The sequence below is a fragment of the Cervus elaphus genome, chromosome 12 (genome assembly GCF_910594005.1).
Source record: "Cervus elaphus chromosome 12, mCerEla1.1, whole genome shotgun sequence".
NCBI classification, from domain to species: domain Eukaryota; kingdom Metazoa; phylum Chordata; class Mammalia; order Artiodactyla; family Cervidae; genus Cervus; species Cervus elaphus.
The window spans coordinates 3,168,019-3,187,366 of NC_057826.1; the positions used below are offsets into that span (position 1 = coordinate 3,168,019).

The 19,348-nt window shown below is 47.7% G+C and overlaps 1 protein-coding gene across 1 annotated transcript in view; it reads left to right on the plus strand.

The window, feature by feature from the left end:
• The first annotated feature begins 8,144 nt into the window (after positions 1-8,144).
• PTPN21 (protein tyrosine phosphatase non-receptor type 21) overlaps positions 8,145-19,348 on the plus strand; it is a 76,735-nt gene continuing 65,531 nt past the window's right edge. The window contains exons 1-2 of the mRNA XM_043919402.1: positions 8,145-8,467; positions 13,027-13,405. Coding sequence (XP_043775337.1) covers positions 13,226-13,405 — 180 coding nt within the window. The 5' untranslated portion in view covers positions 8,145-8,467; positions 13,027-13,225. The remainder of the gene's footprint in view (positions 8,468-13,026; positions 13,406-19,348) is intronic.

The window sequence follows — 19,348 nt, forward strand, 5'->3', positions numbered from 1 at the left end:
GCCTGCGCCTGCGCCTGCGCACTGGGGGCCCGCGGGGCGTGCGCCCTGGCGCCCTCTGCTGGCGGCCCGGAGAGCGGCGGCCCGGGCTTTCCCCAGCTTCTGCCCGCACATGGGTGAATTTCCAACCTTCCCTCTTCTCACCCGCACTCCCCTTTTGGAATTTAAGCACGTTTAAACGTGCAAGGGAAGGATCCTTGGCTTTGATGTGAGATCTGAGTTTGAATCCAGCCTTCACTGCGGTTTAATGTGATATTGATCTGGATATTCGGTCTCGAGTCAATTTTCTTACCTGTAATATAGAGGCTGCCTCCCAGCGGTTGCATTATAATCACACTTGGAGGGAAAAATGGACTACCCAGTGCTGAACAGCCAATTCATCACAGTCTTTTCTTTGATGCCACAACTACCCTGGTTCTCCTGTGTCTGGTTCTGCCCCTCTGCTGTCCTCCGTGACCTTTTCCCCCAATTAAATCTTTATCTTGCTGCTCCTCTCTCTGAAATCCCTTTCTTTGGAGAAATCTTTACTTTTCAGGACTTCTACTCTCACATCTATAATGATCATTGTTGAATATTCCATCAGCCTTGTTGTTCACTTGCTTAGTCGTGACTGACTCCTTGAGACCCCATGGACTGTGGCTCGCCAGGCTTCTCTGTCCTTTACTAGCTCCCGGAGTTTACTCAAACTCATGTCCACTGACTCAGCGATCTCATCCAACCATCTCATCTGTTGCCTCCTTCTCTTCTTGCCCTCAATCTTTCCCAGCAAGAGGGTCTTTTCCAATGACTCGGCTCTTTGCATCTCATGGCAAAAGTATTGGAGCTTCAGCTTCAGCATCAGCCCACCCAATTATTATTCAGGATTGAGTTCCTTTTGGATTGACTGGTTTGATCTCCTTGCTATCCAAGGGAGTCTCAAGGGAGTCTTCTCCAGCACCACAGTTTGAAAACATGAATTCTTCAGCGCTCAGCCTTCTCTATGGTCTAACTCTCATATCCATCAGCCTCGAGTTCTCACCTAAACCCCAGTCCCAAATTCCAGATAAATGCAGGCATTTGTGTTTGCTCCAAAGCCAGCACATCAAAACTGAAATCTTCCTCATCTTCCCCTTCCTCCACTCAGATTGGTTTCTGCTCCTGACATTACTGTTCCTATTAATAGCAGTTTAATTTTCCCTGTCCTTAATCATAAAACCTTAGAATCAGATTAAACATAGGAAGCAGTCTCCCTCCTGCCCACATGGAAGGCTGTGCTCTCATCAGGAAGTTTGACTGAGGAAGAAGCCACTTTCAAGCTTGTTTAGATTGTAAGCAGAATTATTGAAGCTTTATGAGTGAGAGTCTCAGCTTTTTCCCGGCTGTTGCCCTGAGACTACCCTCAGTCACAGATGTTCCCATACTTCCTTATCATGGCCTTCTCCAACATGCTGCCCACTAAATCAAGCTTGGAGAGACTCTGAGCTCAGGGAAGGCCCAGTCCTTCTTTCAAGGGCTTTCATTTGATTAAATCAGGGCTTCCCAGGTGGCTCAGTGGTAAAGAATTCGCCTGCCAATGCAGGAGAGAAAGAGAGACATGGGTTGAATTCCTGTGTCAGGAAGATCCCCTGGAGGAGGACATGGCAGCCCACTCAAGGATTCTTGCCTGGAGAATCCCCATGGACAGAGGAGACTGGTGGGCTACAGTCCATGGAGTTGCAAAGAGTCAGACAGGACTGAGCACACACAGTATTCAATATCCAAGGGCCTGACATCAAAATCATGATTTAGGGCCTTAATTCTACTTGCAAAATCCATCATCCAGAGGACTTCTCTGGTGGTAGTACAATGGTTAAGAATCCCTTCAAAACAGGGGATGCAGATTCTATTTCTGGTCAGGGAGCTAAGATCTCACTTACCACGGAGCAACTAGAGAAGCTGAAAGGAAGACCAAGCACTATCAAAAAAGAAAGAAAGAAAGAAAATCCTTCATCTGTTCCTGTTCACTAGCTGCAGACAAGTCGTGGGTGCTGTCTTACCCTCAAGGGTGCAAACTGCAGGGGCAGGAATCTTGAGGCCACCTAAGGTCTGTTGGCCACATGGTCCTTCACCTCACAGAATCCTTTTCTTCTTCTGAATTACTATAACATACGAGGGAGCTGCTAATGTGACACAAGATCCTTTCTGTAATGTTCACTTCATTTGTGGGTATATGTATGTACATATGCACATTTGTCCTCTCTAACAAAATTATAAACTCCTGGTAGGTCTATACTTCCCCCAAATTTCTTTCAGGATGCTGGACATATAGTAAGCACTTATGAAGTTTTGTAGGATAGAATAATGACCTAAATTACAAAAGCATTCTTCATGGATAAATCCAATGATCATGCACTCATTCAAAATGGATGAGACGCACAGAGCGGAGTGTCTAAGAACAGGAACGCTGGAGCCAGACTGTCTGGGCTTGAATCCCAGCTCTGTTACTCCCTCTGAGGCCTTAAGCAAGTTGCTTATCCCCTCTCTGCCTTAGTTTCCTTATCTGTGACCTAAGTATGATACCAGTTTCTTTTTCATAGAGTTATTATGAGCTAATAGTCGAGAAGTATTTTGAACTGTGCCTGGCTCACTGGCAGTACTGTGGTTGTTGATTAAAAATTAAACGCCTCCCCTGAGTCAGATACTGTGCTAAGCACCAGAGCACAGATGAATGAGACCCGAGTCCCTGCAACCGAGACACACACAATCCAAAAGACAGGTACGTTATTTCTCTCTCTTTACCTGCCATTTCAGTCCTAAGAATGAAAACACATGTTTTGCCATTACCGGGCATAAAATCCTTAGTCAATATGTAGATAATATTGAAAGATCGTTTTTGAAATGTTCTCTTTGAAAAACAGAGAATGTTTTCATTAAAACGTATTCAGGATAGGGAAAACTTGTATTAAAATGTGTTCAAGAGTTAACTTTCAAGACAGTCTATTTAAAATACCAGAAAGAAACTTGCAAGCTGCTTAAGAACTTACATATTTAGACCTCAGGAGTCTGTCTGGATTACAGAGGGGACAACCCCACTGAACCGATGGGGTTCAGTGTCACTGATACGGTGTGTAAGACATGTCTTCGTAAACCACACTGCATTCAGAGGAAGACTATCGTAACGATGCTTGAGAAAAACTATTAGAGGAACTAGAAGGAGGTATTCAGCTTGAGAAAGACTAAGCAGGACAATGAGAATTATTTTCCAGTATGGAAGAGCTCTCTGGTTCAGGAGGAAAAATCTATATTTGTTCTAGGAGATCGGATGAGGACTAGATTTCAATCAATCACAATTGAGGGCTGTGTGAGAGAAGATGACTAACAAGAGCATTGGTTTGGAAGTCACAGAGGCCTGGGTACCAACCCCAGTTGCATGGAACCCCTCGTCCTTTCACACTGGTCCACTAGCATCTCCGGCCTCCAATCAGGGCAGAATTCCAACTGGGTACCTCCCACCCTCTTGCATATGGGGGGAGAGGAGATCAGAAGAGGGGTGTCCTTCAGCCTGGAATGCTTTTCTCTGGTTTTCTTGGAATGCCTGAAAGAAACTGAAAGTGTTAGTCACTCAGTCATGACCAACTCTTTGCAACCCATGGAGTGGAGCCCACCAGGCTCCTCTGTCCATGGAATTCTCCAGGCAAGAATGCTGGAGTGGGTGGCCATTCCCTTCTCCAGGAGATCTTCGCCAACCTAGGGATTGAACCTGAGTCTCCTGCATTGCAGGCAGATTCCTTACCATGTGAAACACCAAGGAAGCCTAGTGAACTTTGTTTTTGTCCTTCCAGACTCAGCCAGAAGCTGATCATAGCAATAAACCAGATATTACCACTCCACTTAGAACAGTGGTCCCCAAACTTTTTGGCACCAGGGACTGCTTTCATGGAAGACAATTTTCCCACGGACTGGGGCAGTGGAGGGGTGGAAGGGGCGGGGGTGATATTGATATGATTCAAGCACAGTACATTTACTGTGCACTTTATTTCGATTATTATTCCATCAGCTGCACCTCAGATCAGCAGGCATTAGATTCCAGAGGTTGGGGACCCCTGACTTAAAATATTTACCCATTAAGTATACCTGCCTACTAGAATTATATATTCCCCTGTTCCTCACTTTTGGCCACCTGGCGTGCTGCGGTCCATGGGGTCGCAAAGAGTTGGACATGACTGAGGGACTGAACTGACTGTTCCTCACACCATGAGTCTTTGGGAACAGAACCATACATCTTATTTATCTTTCTCTTTGCAGCATTTGGGTTCTAAGAAGAGCAGTTTGAATGAACAAGTGTTTTCATTAGTAAGTATTATGTGGCATGTCCACCCTTGGATAAAAAGTCCTTAAGTGTTGGGAACTCCAGTCACAGCACTTACTTTTGCTATTGATATCGACATACTTGTCTTCAACGTCTTGTCCAGTTGAACAGATATATTGCCCACATCATCATTTCTCTGATTCCAGGAACTGGTGAAACCCAGGCCCCCTGCACTGGGAGAAGAGTCTTAGCCATTTCAGCAGAGAAGTCCCTAAACTCTCATTCTTGGCAGTGGAAAAGGTGTTGCCTCTGGGGTGGTGCTGAGTGTGGTATGGAGAGCATACAGGCAAAATCTGGAGACTGATGATCTCACCTTTGTAGCTCTGACTTCCTCTCCTCCTCCCATGCACCACCATCTCTATGGGAATGGAGCATCCTTTCAACCTACATTCTTACAAAGGATGGTAGTCTTTTTTCCTTTTAAAATTTTTTCTGAGGATGGTAATTCATATAGTGAGGGATAGTCAGTACCCACCAAACTGTCAAGCAGATTATAATTAAACATTTAATTCCCTATTTTTTAATGTTTTTGTATTTTGGTACCCATCAGTTCAGTTCAGTTCAGTTGCTCAGTCGTGTCCGACTCTGCGACCCCATGAACCGCAGCACGCCAGGCCTCCCTGTCCATCACCAACTCCTGGAGTTTACCCAAACTCATGTCCATCAAGTGGGTGATGCCATCCAACCATCCCATCCTCTGTCGTCCCCTTCTTCCACCTTCAATATTTCCCAGCATCAGGGTCTTTTCCAATGAGTCAGTTCTTCGCATCAGGTGGCCAAAGTATTGGAGTTTCAGCTTCAGCATCAGTCCTTCCAATGAATATTCATCCTAATATTCAATATTAGGATGGACTGGTTGGATCTCCTTGCTGCCCATCTATTTATTTAAAATTTACTTTTATTTATTTCTTAGCTGTGCCCTGTGGCATGGGGGATTTTAGTTCCCTGACCAGGGATCGAACCTGCACACTGCAGTGGAAGCGTGGAATGCTAATCACTGAACGGCCAGGAAAGTCCCAAAGCAGATTAATCTCTTTACTTCTAAGAAAGTATCAGTCAATGTACCACCAAAACCACAGTTTTCCCTATTATTGAACATCTTTTCACCGTAGAAATTTAAAAACTTTTACTTTATTTTAATAAGAATTACCTTTACAGGAAGAAGAATGTATAATATGCCACTCTGGGTAACAAGAGGCGATGAAGATACAGATAGGTAATTGCTTATAGGGATACATAAGATTATGGTAATACCAGTTACCCCCAGGAGAAGAACAGGCAGGGTAGGAAGGAGACTTTTGGGGGGGTTGAACCATATAAATTACTTCACTTCCTTCCATGCAAACATAAGCCAGTTAATAATTTCATGCTACCCACTTCGAAGGCGTTGTTCAAGCGGCTTGCCATGTCATGGGGCCATTACTGTCAAATTAACGTGGTTGTGGGAAAATAGAGCTTAAGTACTTGGTCAGCAAGTGGCACTTGTGGACTGTGAGGGAGGAGGTTCAGCTGTGTCTAACATCACTTGGGTTTTACAATCATTTTCTATTTTTAAAATTCTTTTATTTTCTTCCCGATTCAATTAACAAGTTTTTATTTAGTGCCTACTCTCTGCTCAGTAGTGTCCTAGGAATTTGAGGAGATATGAAAGAAGCCTACGTGAAACAATTTTTAACGTTCTTGCCAAGTGTGGGGATCACTGTGGAATGGAGTGGTGAGCAAGTTGTCTTGGAAGCCGAGCCTTGGATTGAGGCATGGAGAGCAACGGAAGGCTTAGACAAGCGGAAGGCTGGCAGGAGGTGCTCTGAGCCAGGAGACACGGCTCATCAGGGGGCCTTAGGGGAGAGGAGAGAAATGTGGATGGTCAAAGAAGCTGAGGCTGGTTTATTAAGGCCCAAGGTCAAGCAGAGCAGCTTAGCCGTGACGGTCCACTGGGAGTGATAAACCCCAGGGAGAGGTCAGCCTAGCATTAACGATGGAAAGAAGAGAGAGCAGAAACCAGAGGCATGGAGACCACTCTTGTTGCGATAATCTAGATGTAAAATGATGAGGGGTGAAGGTTTGGATTAGAATGATGGCGGGGAGGCGGCATTCAGGCACAAAGAGGAAAGAAAACATTCCTGAGACATTTCAAAGGAGGAAGTAGCAAGCAGGTCTTGAGGATAGGCTGGGGATGGAGAGAGAGAACACACACATAATTTCAGTCTTTCTAGTTTATGAGACCAGAAAGTGACTCATTTTCTCTCCCTGCACACCAGTTGACCCCCTCATGGCATCCAGCTGAAATTCAATTACAAGCAGAATTGATTTTTTTCCCAGTTGGAAACATGTGTAATCTTATTTGCTTTGAGCTCTGTTACCCAACCTGAGTCTTGCCTGGGGTTTGTTCTCCCATAGCACTCCTACTTCTAGGATGAAGCGTTCCTCTTAGGCCTTGTTAGTCCTGCGTGTGGTGTGCAGGTTTATCACCCACTAGACCAGAAGTCCTTTGAGAGCAGGGACCATGAGTAAGTACTCAATAAGTGTCTGTTAACTGTTGAAGAAATGAGATCTAAATGATATTTAACATAAGAAAGCTTTGCAGGGACTTCCCTGGTGGTCCAGTGGTTATGAATGTGCGCATCAGGGTTACATCCCTGGCTGCAGGATCCCACACACGCCTTGCAGATGGTTGTTGCAACTAGAAAAAAAGTCCACACACCGGAAGGAAGACAAAGCTTTCCAGAAACAAAACTATTTTAAAAATAATTTACATTAAATTTACATAACAGAAGTTTCTCTGCTCCTCACTCAAACCACTGGCCAAGTAAGAACGGAAACACCTATTGTGATGGTGTTAGGACCACACAATTTTATTCCTTGGCTTAAGGATTGCCAGGCAATAATAATAATAATGCCGTGTAATAATACCATATAAAAATAAAAGTTGCTGTTAGGGGTTAGAATGAAGCACTTCACATATGTTTTACACAAGTTGCTGTATAGTGATTTTTTTCATTTTTTCACAGGACATGAACAGGCACAGATAGGTTAAGAAATTTGCAAAAGGTCCTCCAGCTAGCGTTGGCAACTGAGATTTGAACCCAGACAGCTGGACTCTGGAGTTCCCCTATCCTTAAAGCGCCACTTTGGACTGCATGAACATAACAGCTCTGCTGAAGACCTACAGGTTATTTGAAACATATCAGTCTTTTTGGAGGCTTCGCTGGTGGCTCAAACGGTAAAGAATCTGCCTGCAGCGCGGGAAACCGGGGCGCAACCCCTGGGTTGGGAAGACCCCCTGGAGAAGGGCATGGCAGTAGTCCACTCCACTATTCTTGCCTGGAGAACCCCACGGACAGAGGAGCCTGGTGGGCTGCAGCCCATGGGGTCGCGAGGAGTTGGACACGACTGAACGACTTTCACACACAATCTTTTTTAGGGGAAGGGGACTTTGCCACCCTGTATACCAATCCTTCCCACCTTGTTACCAATCCTTTTTTTATGGGGTATGCCCTTAGACGAAAGCAAGGGAGAAGAAATAGACTAGTTGAACTGTTTTCAGACATGTAGACGAGTAAATGAACAACTCCGGCAATAATACCCTTTTACCGATCACCTAGTAACGCGGGAATAACACCCTTTACCTGGCACCGAAATGTTACCCCCTCCTCTCATTTTTGTTAAGGCCTCGCTTTATTTGGAAACTCTTAAAATAAGCGGTCATATGATTCAAACAAGCAGCGGCGCGCCCCCTCCCCGGCGGCCGGGCGCAGCTGTCCGCGCCTCCCCCGCCCGCATTCCAGCCCTCTGAGGTCACGGGCCGCCGCCGCCTCTCCGGATCCGCCCGCCCGCCCGGCCCGGGGGAGGGACGCCCGGGCCCGGCCGCCCCGCTGCTCCGGCCGCGCGTCCTCCGGCTGCCCGGCCCTCGCCGGGCCTCTGCGTGCGGCGCCGCCGGCCCCAGCTGCGGGCCTCCGCCCTCGACGCGGGGGAATGCGCGGCGGGCCGGGACTGGGGAGACAGGAAGCGAGGCGCGCGGGCCCCGTGAGCGCGCCGCGGCGCGGGCTGGAGTGCGGGCGCGGCTGCGGCGGCCGCGCGGCGGGGCTCCGCGGGGCGGGCCGCTGAGCGGGGCGCGCGGCCCCGAGGATGCGGCCGCGGGAGCAGGTGAGGGCGCGGGGCCCCGGCCTGCGAGGCGCGGGGGGCGGTGGGGGCCGAGCGCGGGGCAGTGTCCGCCAGCCGGCACCCCCGAGTCCGGGGAGGACGCGTTCCGGCTGCCCAGACCCGAGGCAGGGGCGAGCGTAACAAAGAGAAAACTTCCAGGCTCTCTCCGGTCTACTTGAGGCATTTCCAGAGGGGTCTTGAACTTGTATTCGGAGCTCCTCGGTTGTGAGCGGCTTAATTCTGCCTCGGGGCTTTAAAAGTCTTAGGCATGTTTGTGCCTCTCGGAATATTAAGTGCGAGATTTGCCAGATAACTTTGGCGAGGAGAGGAGCGAAGGACTGTTTCGTGGTGATGGCTTGTTTTGGTTTTGGAGTAAAGAGTGTTTACTCTGGAAAAAAAGAATTCTTGGGTCTGCAAATTCCGACTTGTGATTTCTGCAAATCCTGATTAGACTGGCCGCTTTTGGCATGCTCGTCTTATTTTCTTTTTTGCTGAGAAAGCCTTATAATAGCGTGTGCTCGCAAACGCGTTCAAAATACTCCGTGTGCGCCAGGTGACAACCGCTGTATGCCTAAGGGTTGCTGACAGATTTTTTTTTTTTTTAACTTTGGGATATGATAGAAATTTTATTCTTAAAGTAGTTGTCTGTTGTTTCCAGCACATTTTATTCGCGAGTTCTACGCATAAATGTGTTCAGGACAAATATGCGTTGGATTTAATGCTATATATCTATACATTATTCTAAGAATACACTTTTAGAGATTGTTTTATTTGAAAGCATTATTAGTAAAATTACACGTAATGAGGACTCTAGCAACAAAGCGGAAAACTACAGGATTCAGAATTTAAAAGTGTATTTGGAAGCTTCTGAGAGGGTATGTAAAAACATTAAAATGAATAAATATCTCAGTCTACCTTTTGAATATTTGAACATGATTAACATATACCTATTTTTTTAAATTTCAAAACAAAGTGACTTTGTAGAGAAACAGAATATCTTAGTATATTTTCCTGCAAAAGCTAATTATGAATGTTTAGTAATCAGTTAAGACTTCAGACCCAGCTACCTTTCAAATTATTTCATATTATTTTACACCTGAAACAGGCACCCCCTGGCCAAAGCATCTTCAATTTCTACTCCTCTATTCAAACATTCTTAACTTTATGACCCTATTTGGTAGCAAATACTGTATATAACTGAAAATTAAGTGTGTAAATTGTTTCACACACACATACCCCTCTTTTTCAATTAGTTTTTATAACAGCTACCAAAATAAAAAAGAGAAAACATTGGCTTGTCTTTATCCTTGATGCAGTAAAACATTTCAGACTCTGGGACAGCACAGTTTTACTCTGCTTCATCAGAGCTTAAGTTGATAATTAAGTTATATAATGTAGTATCTACTGCCTTCAAGGCATAATTCTATATTTGCAGTGAAGAGAATACCATGTTTGAACATCCCCAATACAAACTTTCATCTTTCCTCTGTACAACTTTAACTGTTCTGTTTCCAGTTACCATAATTTGTATGAAAAATTTAAATTCATTACCTTATCTCTTGATAGGGTATTTAGCATATCTATAAGAGTATCTATAATCTTTTAAAATTTACACTCATGGCTCATAGGCACTTTTCTAGTTGAAAGCTTATTATTTCAAGTTTTCACTTCTTGATTTTTTTTTAAACTTTTCATTTTGTCTCAACGATCTATTTGGCTTATACCCTGACACAAACAAGAGCACTGAAAACTGCAGGTAGAGCCCATGTCTTTTCATAATGTCTATTTTCTATTCCCTTCTTTCGAAAGGTGCTTTTACCCTCCAGAGGTACACAGCAAATGCTGTTAAATTAACACAGTGGTTTATGCACTTCTAGTTTTCTTTTTTCCTCTGGCCTTTTCCCTCTATTTCTTGTTTTTAACTTTTATTTTTCTGGCTATCTGTGCATAACCAGAGCTCAAACAAACAAAACCCAAACACAGACAACGAAAGCAGAAAGTCGTGGTTGGGTCATGTATGCAATTAGAGCATGCTTGTAATCTACTTAAGAGCAAGGACGGCTTAGGAATTGATTCCGTTTAGACTTTCTGTGGGCTTCCCTTGTAGCTTAGACGGTAAAGGATCTACCTGCATTGGAGGAGACCTGGATTCGATCTCTGGGTTGGGAAGACTCCCCAGAGAAGGGAATCGCAACCCACTCTAGTATTCTTGCCTGGAGAATTCCATGGACAGAGGGGCCTGGTGGTACAGTCCATGGGGTTGCAAACAGTCAGTCACGACTGAGCGACTAACATAAGCTTTCCTGGTGGGAAGCTCAGATGGTAAAGCGTCTGCCTGCAATGCAGGAGACCTGGGTTCAATCCCTGGGTTGGGAAGATCTCCTGGAGAAGGAAATGGCAACCCACTCCAGTATTCTAGCCTGGAGAATCCCACGGATGGAGGAGCTTGGTAGGCTACAGTCCATGGGGTCGCAAAGAGTCGTACATGACTGAGCGGCTTCACTTTCACTTTCAGATTTTCTGTGGGGCTTCCCTGGTGGCTCAGCTGGTAAAGAATACGCCTGCAATGCGGGAGACCTGGGTTCGATCGCTGGGAGAAGGGAACGGCCACCTACTACAGTATTGTGGCCTGGAGAATCCATGTACAGTCCATGGGGTCGCAAACAGTCAGACACGACTGAGAGACTGACTAGACGTCTCTAAAGGCCCACTGGGGGGCTTCCCCGGTGGCGCTAGAGGTAAAGAACCCGCCTGACTAATACAGGCAGACCTAAGAAACAGGGGGTTCGATCCCTGGGTTGGGAAATGGCAACCCACTCCAAAATACTTGCCTAGAGCATCCCATGGACAGAGGAGCCTGGCAGGCTCCAGTCCTGGGGTCGCAGAGTCCAACAGGACTGCAGCGACTTAGCACGCACACCCAAAGGCCCACTCCGCCGCCTTGTCCTCAGAGACGCAGTACACTTCAGTGAGATGGAATTAATAGTGTTAGGTCTGCCAAAGCCTAGTGTAAGAGCTAAACGCTGGTTCTCCTCACCTCCGGCCCCCACCCCGGCCAGCCCTGAGAGCCCATCACCTCTGGGGCTGAGGCGCAGTGGGGAAGGCGAGACCGAGAAGGAGTCTGGGGTCGGCCCCCTGTGAGGCCAAGAGAGCGCCGCTTCTCCCGAGGACCGCCTTCCGTGTCCGCTGGCTGAGAGAGGGGCCTGGGGGCTCCGCGCGGCGGTTGCCGGCCCCGGCTCAGGGTAACCAGCTGCGACCGAGCCCCAGGCTGCGTCCTCGGAGGCAGCCTCTATTCAGAAGACGACGGAGGGCGGGGGCCGTCCCGGGATTCTGGATATCTGCGATTTTGTCGACTTGTTGAAGGGGGTAAAAAAAAATTCCAAAAAAATCTTGTCAGTGTCCAAGTTCCAAGCTGCCGCTCAAGGCCGTTTTGCTTCCACCCTGGAATTAACACACCAACTGGTGTGCTTTAAAAAGTTTTACGTCACGTGTTTGGGGTATGGGTGGGGCAGCCCTGAGGTAAACGGACCCCGCTCAAACCGCACCCTCGTCTGTGGGGGCTCTAGCCGGGCCCTTTAAGCGTTCCCTCCGGCGTGAGCCCGAGCCTGTCCTCTCTCCTGGAGCGTCCGTTCGGAAACTCAGCGGCAAGGCGGAGGGTTCCGGCGCCGCCGAGGCCGTCGGTTGCCCGGGCAACGCCGCCTGCTCTTCCGGGAGCGCGGAGTCGGAGCCCTCGGCGCTGTTGGCCTCACGGGCTCGTTGAGCGCCTTGCTCACGTCTTTATATCAGGATGGAGTTCGAAGCCTTGTCCCGCTCCTCCTCAGGGCTGTGGAGCCGCCTCGGGGAAGGCTCACCGCCTCTAGGCGCCCCCACCCGGAGACGGGCGCGGGCCAGGCTTCTCAGAGCTGACAGGCTTAGTAACCCGGTCACCGGCGCGTGTAGAGTCTTACAGTTTGTTTATAAATAAATCGAAATGGTGACGTAAATATATGCAAACCGCGAAGTTCTGCAAATGCCTGTTAAGTGTTCACGTCATTTGAACCTCACAGCTGCCACATGTGACAGAGGATGATTCCATTCGGGTTCGGCGTTAATTTGCCTAATTGGGACTTGAACGTAGCTCTTTTGAAGGGTGTTTTGGTTTTTTGTTTTTTTTTTTGACAATTAACTCACTTAAGGGCTAAAGATACAGTTGGAGTATTAGGGAGCCAAAAAGAGTTAACTATGAAAAAAAAACTAAGACTTTAAAATAGAAAGAGGACCACTAATGCTCGCTACTAATTTGGGGCTATAGTTGTGCCAGCCCTCGTCTCGTTTAATCCTGAAGGTAGCCACATCTGGTGGCCACTATTTGTGGAACTGAATGAGGGGTGGGGTCTGACCCAGGGCCTAACACACCTCTGCTGTGAAACTTCTCCAGCCCCTCCCAGATCCTGTTAAGGCCTTGTTTTTTTCCAGAGGGGAGGGAAAGCTTATCGCTTAGATACAGCTTTTATTGATTTTTATTTTTAAAAACAAAGCCGGAGTTGCTGTCGCCCCTGTAACCAGCGTCCCTCTCTCCCCAGCACTGGCGTGGGAGCTCCCATCACATGGTCTTTGGAGACTCTGTTGCTTTTTGATGGCAGCAGCTGCTGGGTGACCAGTCGGAGACTCCTCGGTGCTCCTCCGGTTGGGACGGGATCGCTTTCTCTGGTCATCACCACCCCTGGACTGCTGGCCGTGCTGTTCGCTTTTTACCCCTCCAGCTCTTGAAGGGAGAAGAAGATGCCACTGCCATTTGGATTGAAACTAAAACGCACGCGGCGCTACACCGTATCCAGCAAGAGCTGCCTAGTTGCCCGGATCCAGCTGCTCAACAATGAGTTTGTAGAGTTCACGCTGTCTGTGGAGAGCACTGGCCAGGAGAGCCTGGAGGCTGTGGCCCAAAGACTGGAGCTGCGGGAGGTAAGCTTCCCCCCCCACCCCCCAAAAAAAACCTGCAGGCTTCTTCCGCCGAATTTTGCTCCTTATTTTCAAGCTACTATAAATGCATGCTGGCTGTGTCTTCTCAAAGTACCTCCCTGGCCAGGATAATCTGGGGCTTCCCTGCTGGCTCAGATGGTAAAGAATCTGTCTGCAATGCGGGAGACCCAGGTTCCAGGCTTGGGTGGGGAAGATCCCCTGGAGGAGGGCATGGCAAGCCACTCCAGTATTCTTGCCTGGAGAATCGCATGGACAGAGGAGGCTGGAGGGCTGCAGCCCCAAAGGGTCGCGAAGAGTTGGACACCACTAAAGTGGTTTAGCACACAGGCACTAGGATAGTCTGAGTTGAGCCTGTGAGCCCCTCTCCCTGTGAGGAAGGAATGAAACTGAGCAAAGAGACCTTTTCTTGGGGATGCCCCTTAAAAGAATTAACAATGCCTGAGATGGTTGGATGGCATCACCGGCTCAATGGACATGAGTTTGAGCAAGCTCTGGGAGTTGGTGATGGACAGGGAGGCCTGGCGTGCTGCAGTTCATGGGGTCTCAAGGAGTCGAACACCACTGAGTGACTGAACTGAGATTAGGTTTTCCTTACACATGTATTGACTTATTTGGCTGTGCCAGGTCCTAGGTGCGGCATGCATGATCTTTTAGCTGCCATGTGTGGGATCTAGTTCCCTGGCTAGGGATGGAGCCCCGGACCCCTGGGTTGGGAGTGTGGAGTCTTAGCCGCTGGACCACCAGGAATATCCCCACAATGTCCAAGTTTTGAAAATGTTTATGTGTTCTCCCAAAATGTAAACCAAAATGAAACAGGAATGCATGTTGGCATCTGCGTGAAGAAGCCATCTTGGAAATGGATCCTTTCAGCCCCCAGGCATCCGGCAGATACCTAGGCAAGTCCTGCCCAAATTCTTGACCCACAGAACTGGCAGCAAGATAAAATAGTTGTTTTAAGCCACTTTAAAAAAAAAAAAAGGAATGCATTTTGGAGTGTCCAAGTAGTTCTGACCTTCTGGTATTGATCCCACATGCGTCATCCTGATGTAGTAGAGTTTACTGACTTCATTCATTTGTTCAGCATTCAGTGACTCTTTTGCACGAGCGTGCCTGTGTGCTAAGTCACTTCAATAGTGTCCAACTCTTCGCAACCGCAACCTTTTGGACGGTAGCCTGCTAGTTTCCTCTGTCTATGGGATTCTCCAGGCAGGAAGACGGGAGTGGGTTGCCTCCTCCAGGGGATGTTCCCGACCCAGGGATTGAGCCCGAGTCTCTTACGCCTCCTGCATTAGCAGGTGGGTTCTTTACCATCTGAGCCACCAAGGGAAGCCCTTTGTTTTCCAGAGGTCAAGCGAAACTTTGAGAGACATGTTTCGGTTTGAATTCTGGTTTCTGCATCCATTTAACTGTTTAACCTTAGGTGAGGAGTGTGACCTGTCTGAGCTCTGGTTCCCTCATCTGAAGCACGGGGTAACAGTGGTGCGTAACACTCGGAGTGACTGTGTGGTTTACTGTGCGTGTGAAGCCGCAGCGCGGATAACTCTATAGTCTGTTACAGTGATCACGGGGTTTTCCTGGAAAAGCCCTAACTCAGTCTGCAGCACGTTGTGGCGTCCTCAAGCATCCACATAATGTCTTGCATTTAAAGAGATATGTAAGGCCTGTGAAGAAAAGGGCTCTAATTAGACCCAGGTCTCTTCTGGTCTTTGACTGCCTGGTTCTGGAGTAAGAGAAAGATGGAAAAGCTAGCTATTTCACTTAAATGTTACGGTCTCAACTGGGAAATCCCGCTGATTTATAGTTTATGAAAAGTCAGGAATAGATAAACTATTCCCCTGGTGAGCATCCCATCATTTCATCAGTCAGTTTTAAAGACGTATTAAGGGCCAAGCACTCTGGAAAAAAACCCTGATGCTGGGAAAGATGGAGGGCAGGAGGAGAAGGGGGTGACAGAGGGTGAGGTGGTTGGATGGCATCACCAACTCAATGGACATGAAAGGGAGGGGTAAGTTGCTCAGTCACGTCCAACTCTTTCTGACCCCATGGCCTGTAGCCCTCCAGGCTCCTCTGTCCATGGAATTCTCAAGGCCAAAATGCTGGAGTGGGTATCATTCCCTTCTCCAGGGCATCTTCCCAGCCCAGGGATTGAACCCAGGTCTCCCGCGTTGCAGATGAATTCTTTACCAGCTGACGCACCAGGGAAGCCCAATGGACATGAGTCTGAGCAAACTCTGGGAGATGGTGAGGGACAGGGAAGCCTGGCCTGCTGCAGTCTGTGGGGTCACAAAGAGTCGGACACGACTGAGCAACCGAACAGCACATAGGTACCGGGAGCTCAGCCTAGCGTCGATACCGATAAGAAGTAGGCACAAGGCCCGTGGTGATGAGGGCAGCAGGAGGTGCTGTAGACATTAGGGAGAGGCAAGGGAGGAAAGGCTTCCTGGGGCGAGTGATGTCTGAGCTGGGACCCGAAGGATGGGGGGTGGGCTGGTCCAGTCTGGGGCTGGAGAAGACTGTCCCCACGTGGCCAGAGACAGAAGGCAGGTAATCTACGTGACACCTGAGGGGGAGAGGTAAGGCTGCAGGCCAGGGGCCACCCCGTGCGGGGTTCTTAAGGTTTGGGGCTTGTCCTGCAAATGAGGAAGTTAGTGAAGAGTTTTTATTTTTTAACTTTATTAAAAAAATTGTTTTTTTTTTTTTTGGCCACACTGTGAGGCATGCAAGATCTTAGTTCCCACACCAGGAGTCAAACCCGTGCCCCCTGCAGTAGAAGTATAGCGTCTTCACCCCTGGACTGCCAGGGATGCCCCTGTGCAGTTTTTTAAACACGCACGTGGCATGATTGTTTTTACAAAGCCGTGCTGCCTCTGGAGAACATGATTAGAGAAGAGTGGTTGTGGCGCAGACGGGAGTCCCCTTGGATTTGGATGGGGCTGAGGAGAAGCGAGCCGAGTCTGGAGATGCGGAGGGACTTCCCAGGGTCCAGGTGGATCCTGAGGTTTCTGGTAAATGGGGAATCACCGTTTACCGGATCGCCCCCGAGCGAAGAAACACAGAAGGAAGAGCAGGTCGGAGGGGAGTTGGCGGAGGTGTGGGCCATTCACTTCCGACGTGCTGAGTTTCAGGTGCCAGCTGGAGATGCCGAGCAGGCGGAGCATCTGGGTCTGGAGCTCAGGTGAGAGGGACCTTAGAAGGAAATGAGGTGCAGCGGCCCGAGAAGGGGAAAGTAAACCAGAAGGGCCCGCCTCAGTGACTGGTCCTGCCTACTTGCATTTATTTAGTCCCATCTTTTTTGTTCCCTTTACCCATTTTTCCTTTTTTCCTATTTTTTTTTTCCCCCCTGTGATTTCTTCCTCATGCACCTGGTCTGCCTGTAACCACTAGAGTCAATTTCTTGAACTGTGGTTTATTTATTAGTTACAGTAAATTAACTATGGTTAATTTATTAAGACATGAAAAGTCCTTTATAAGCACAGGTTGAACTGAACCCACAGACATTGCTTTGCTTCTCTGTGAGTCAAGAAGCCCAGAGAAGTTGCCATCTCTTGTTTGAGATGATCAGACTCAGAAACAGGCAGCTTCATCTGGCTGTGGGTATATAATGAGAGTGATTTTTAACAGAAAGGAAGAGTGCTCTAGGTGGGAACAGGTGTGATCCCTAGAAAATGTCTTGCCCCCGGACAGGCTGTCCCACCATTTCCAACATTTTAGTATAGTCATGGTCAGAAAGCCCAAGAATACTGGAGTGGGTAGCCTCTGGAGTGGGTACCAGAAGGTATCCCTTCTCCAGCGGATCTTCCCGACCCAGGAATCGAACCGGGGTCTCCTACATTGCAGGCTTCCCTGATGGCTCAGCTGGTAAAAAATCCGCCTGCAATGTGGGAGACCTGAGTTTGTTCCCTGGGTTGGGAAGATCCCTGGGAGAAGGGAATGGCTACCCACTCCAGTATTCTGGCCTGGAGAATCCCATGGACTATTCCATGGGGTCGCAAAGAGCTGGACATGACTTTCACTTTGTTTTTTCTATTATGACAGTTATAAGGACAGTAATACCATTATAATGCTATACCTGGCAGTTTGATCTGTAGGGTGGTATTTTATTTCTTAAGCTGAATGTGTGATTAAATGATGTTTGTCAGCCTTCATAGTTTTTTTTGACCATGTGAGATATTTGATAGTACATTAAGGAACTAAAAACTAAAAGGTTAATATACTTATATCCAGTGTAGTTAATGTGTGTTGTCAACTTTTTCCTGAACCCACCGTATTTGAGCTGTGAAAAGTGGCTTTTTAAAATGGGGCGGGGTTGGGGGGGAGGATTGCTGCAGGAAAACATTGCTGTTCGTGATAGCAACAGCCTCTTAGAGCTGGTGAAATTCCTTGCATGTCGTTGAGTTTAATATCACTGTTTTAAGAGAGGCTGTCAGAGTCTTCACAGAACGTAAGGGGAATTAGGAAAACTTTCTAATTATGAAAGTGTGTGTTACCAGGGTTTGATGGAGGCAGTGAGACAAGAGCGTGTCACCCATGGGGCAGTGTGTCTGAAAGAATGTCACAGTCTAGAGTGAGACGGTCAGACCCAAAGACCTGGTTCAGAGCGTAAGCCGTGTGTTACCCCAGCTCACTGGGAATTTGTAAAACCAGGATGCTAGGCCTGTACGGTGAGATGCAGAGCTCGGTATCTCATCTAAATTATGAAGAGGGCTCCGAGTGTGCATGCCCTCTGGCTAGGCCAGGATCTCCCTGGAGGCAGGCCGTCTGGGAGCCAGAGCAGACCGGACATTGCTCGGCGATCGTGGAATCAGAGAAGTTGCCCGGAAAGCCTTACGTATATCTTCACACGGGGAGCGGCCGTGCCTCCAGGACAGGACGAGCTGCTCCAAGTCTCGGTGTCCCGTCTGGGGCGGTGCTGCCTCTGTCGGCCTCTTGAGAAGGCCAGCCTGTTTAGCGACTGGTTGAGACGTTTGCCAGTTGGGTTGGAAACCCCTGGGTTTGGGTCCCAGTGTTGCCCCTAGCAGTGTGTGCTCTTGGACCAGTTACTTAATTTCCCAAGCCCAGGGGTTTTTCATCTGTAAGTTGGGGATGCTGATATTATCTCTTTGACAGGGGTTGTGAGGATACAATCTTAGATAGAAAACTTAGCAGAACACCTGGTATTCAGGAAGCTCTCGGTGAGTGTTATCCTTCAGCACCGTCTTATTCTTCAGCACCGTCTTCCGTATTTGTGACTCCCATTTCCACTCTATGCTGGCTGACCTCTTCAAATTAACTCTTTTCTTTCTTTTGTAAGTATCTTTGCTTCTTCCTTTTACTAACAGAATACATGTTTGTTTCATAAAATGTTCTTATATTGATAGTACAAACAAGTGTAGTGGCCACTGGTAATGGTACTTCTTACCTTACTAAACAGAATTTTAGTATTCCATTGTGGTTTGGCAGTTATGTTGGAACCTCTGTTTTCGTGCCAGTGGTAATTAATTTGTACAACAACACACTGCCCACAAACAGAGCTTCAGTAGGTCTTTGCTTCTGTGTTTCTTCCCTCTTGCTCTCAAACTAACCTCTAGGATTTAAACAAACAAAAATAATGAAATTTTGACTTAAGGTTTATATTTTTTCTCTAAGGCATGTTTTTCTCAGGAATTCTTTTAAATCTTATATTACATTTGATAATCACATTTTAATTGTGCTATCATGGGTTTTAATTAGATTCATTGCAAAATATTATTTATTTTCTCAAAAATTGTTTTTATTCATTTATTATCTTGGTTGTGCTGGGTCTTCGTTCCTGTGTGCGGGGTTTTTTTTTTTCCTCTAGTTGTGGCAAGTCAGGCCTCCCCTCCAGCTGGTCCAGGCTTCTCCCTGCTTGCGGTGGCTTCTCCTGCTGCGGAGCGTGGGCTCGGTGGTTGTGGCTCCTGGGCTTTG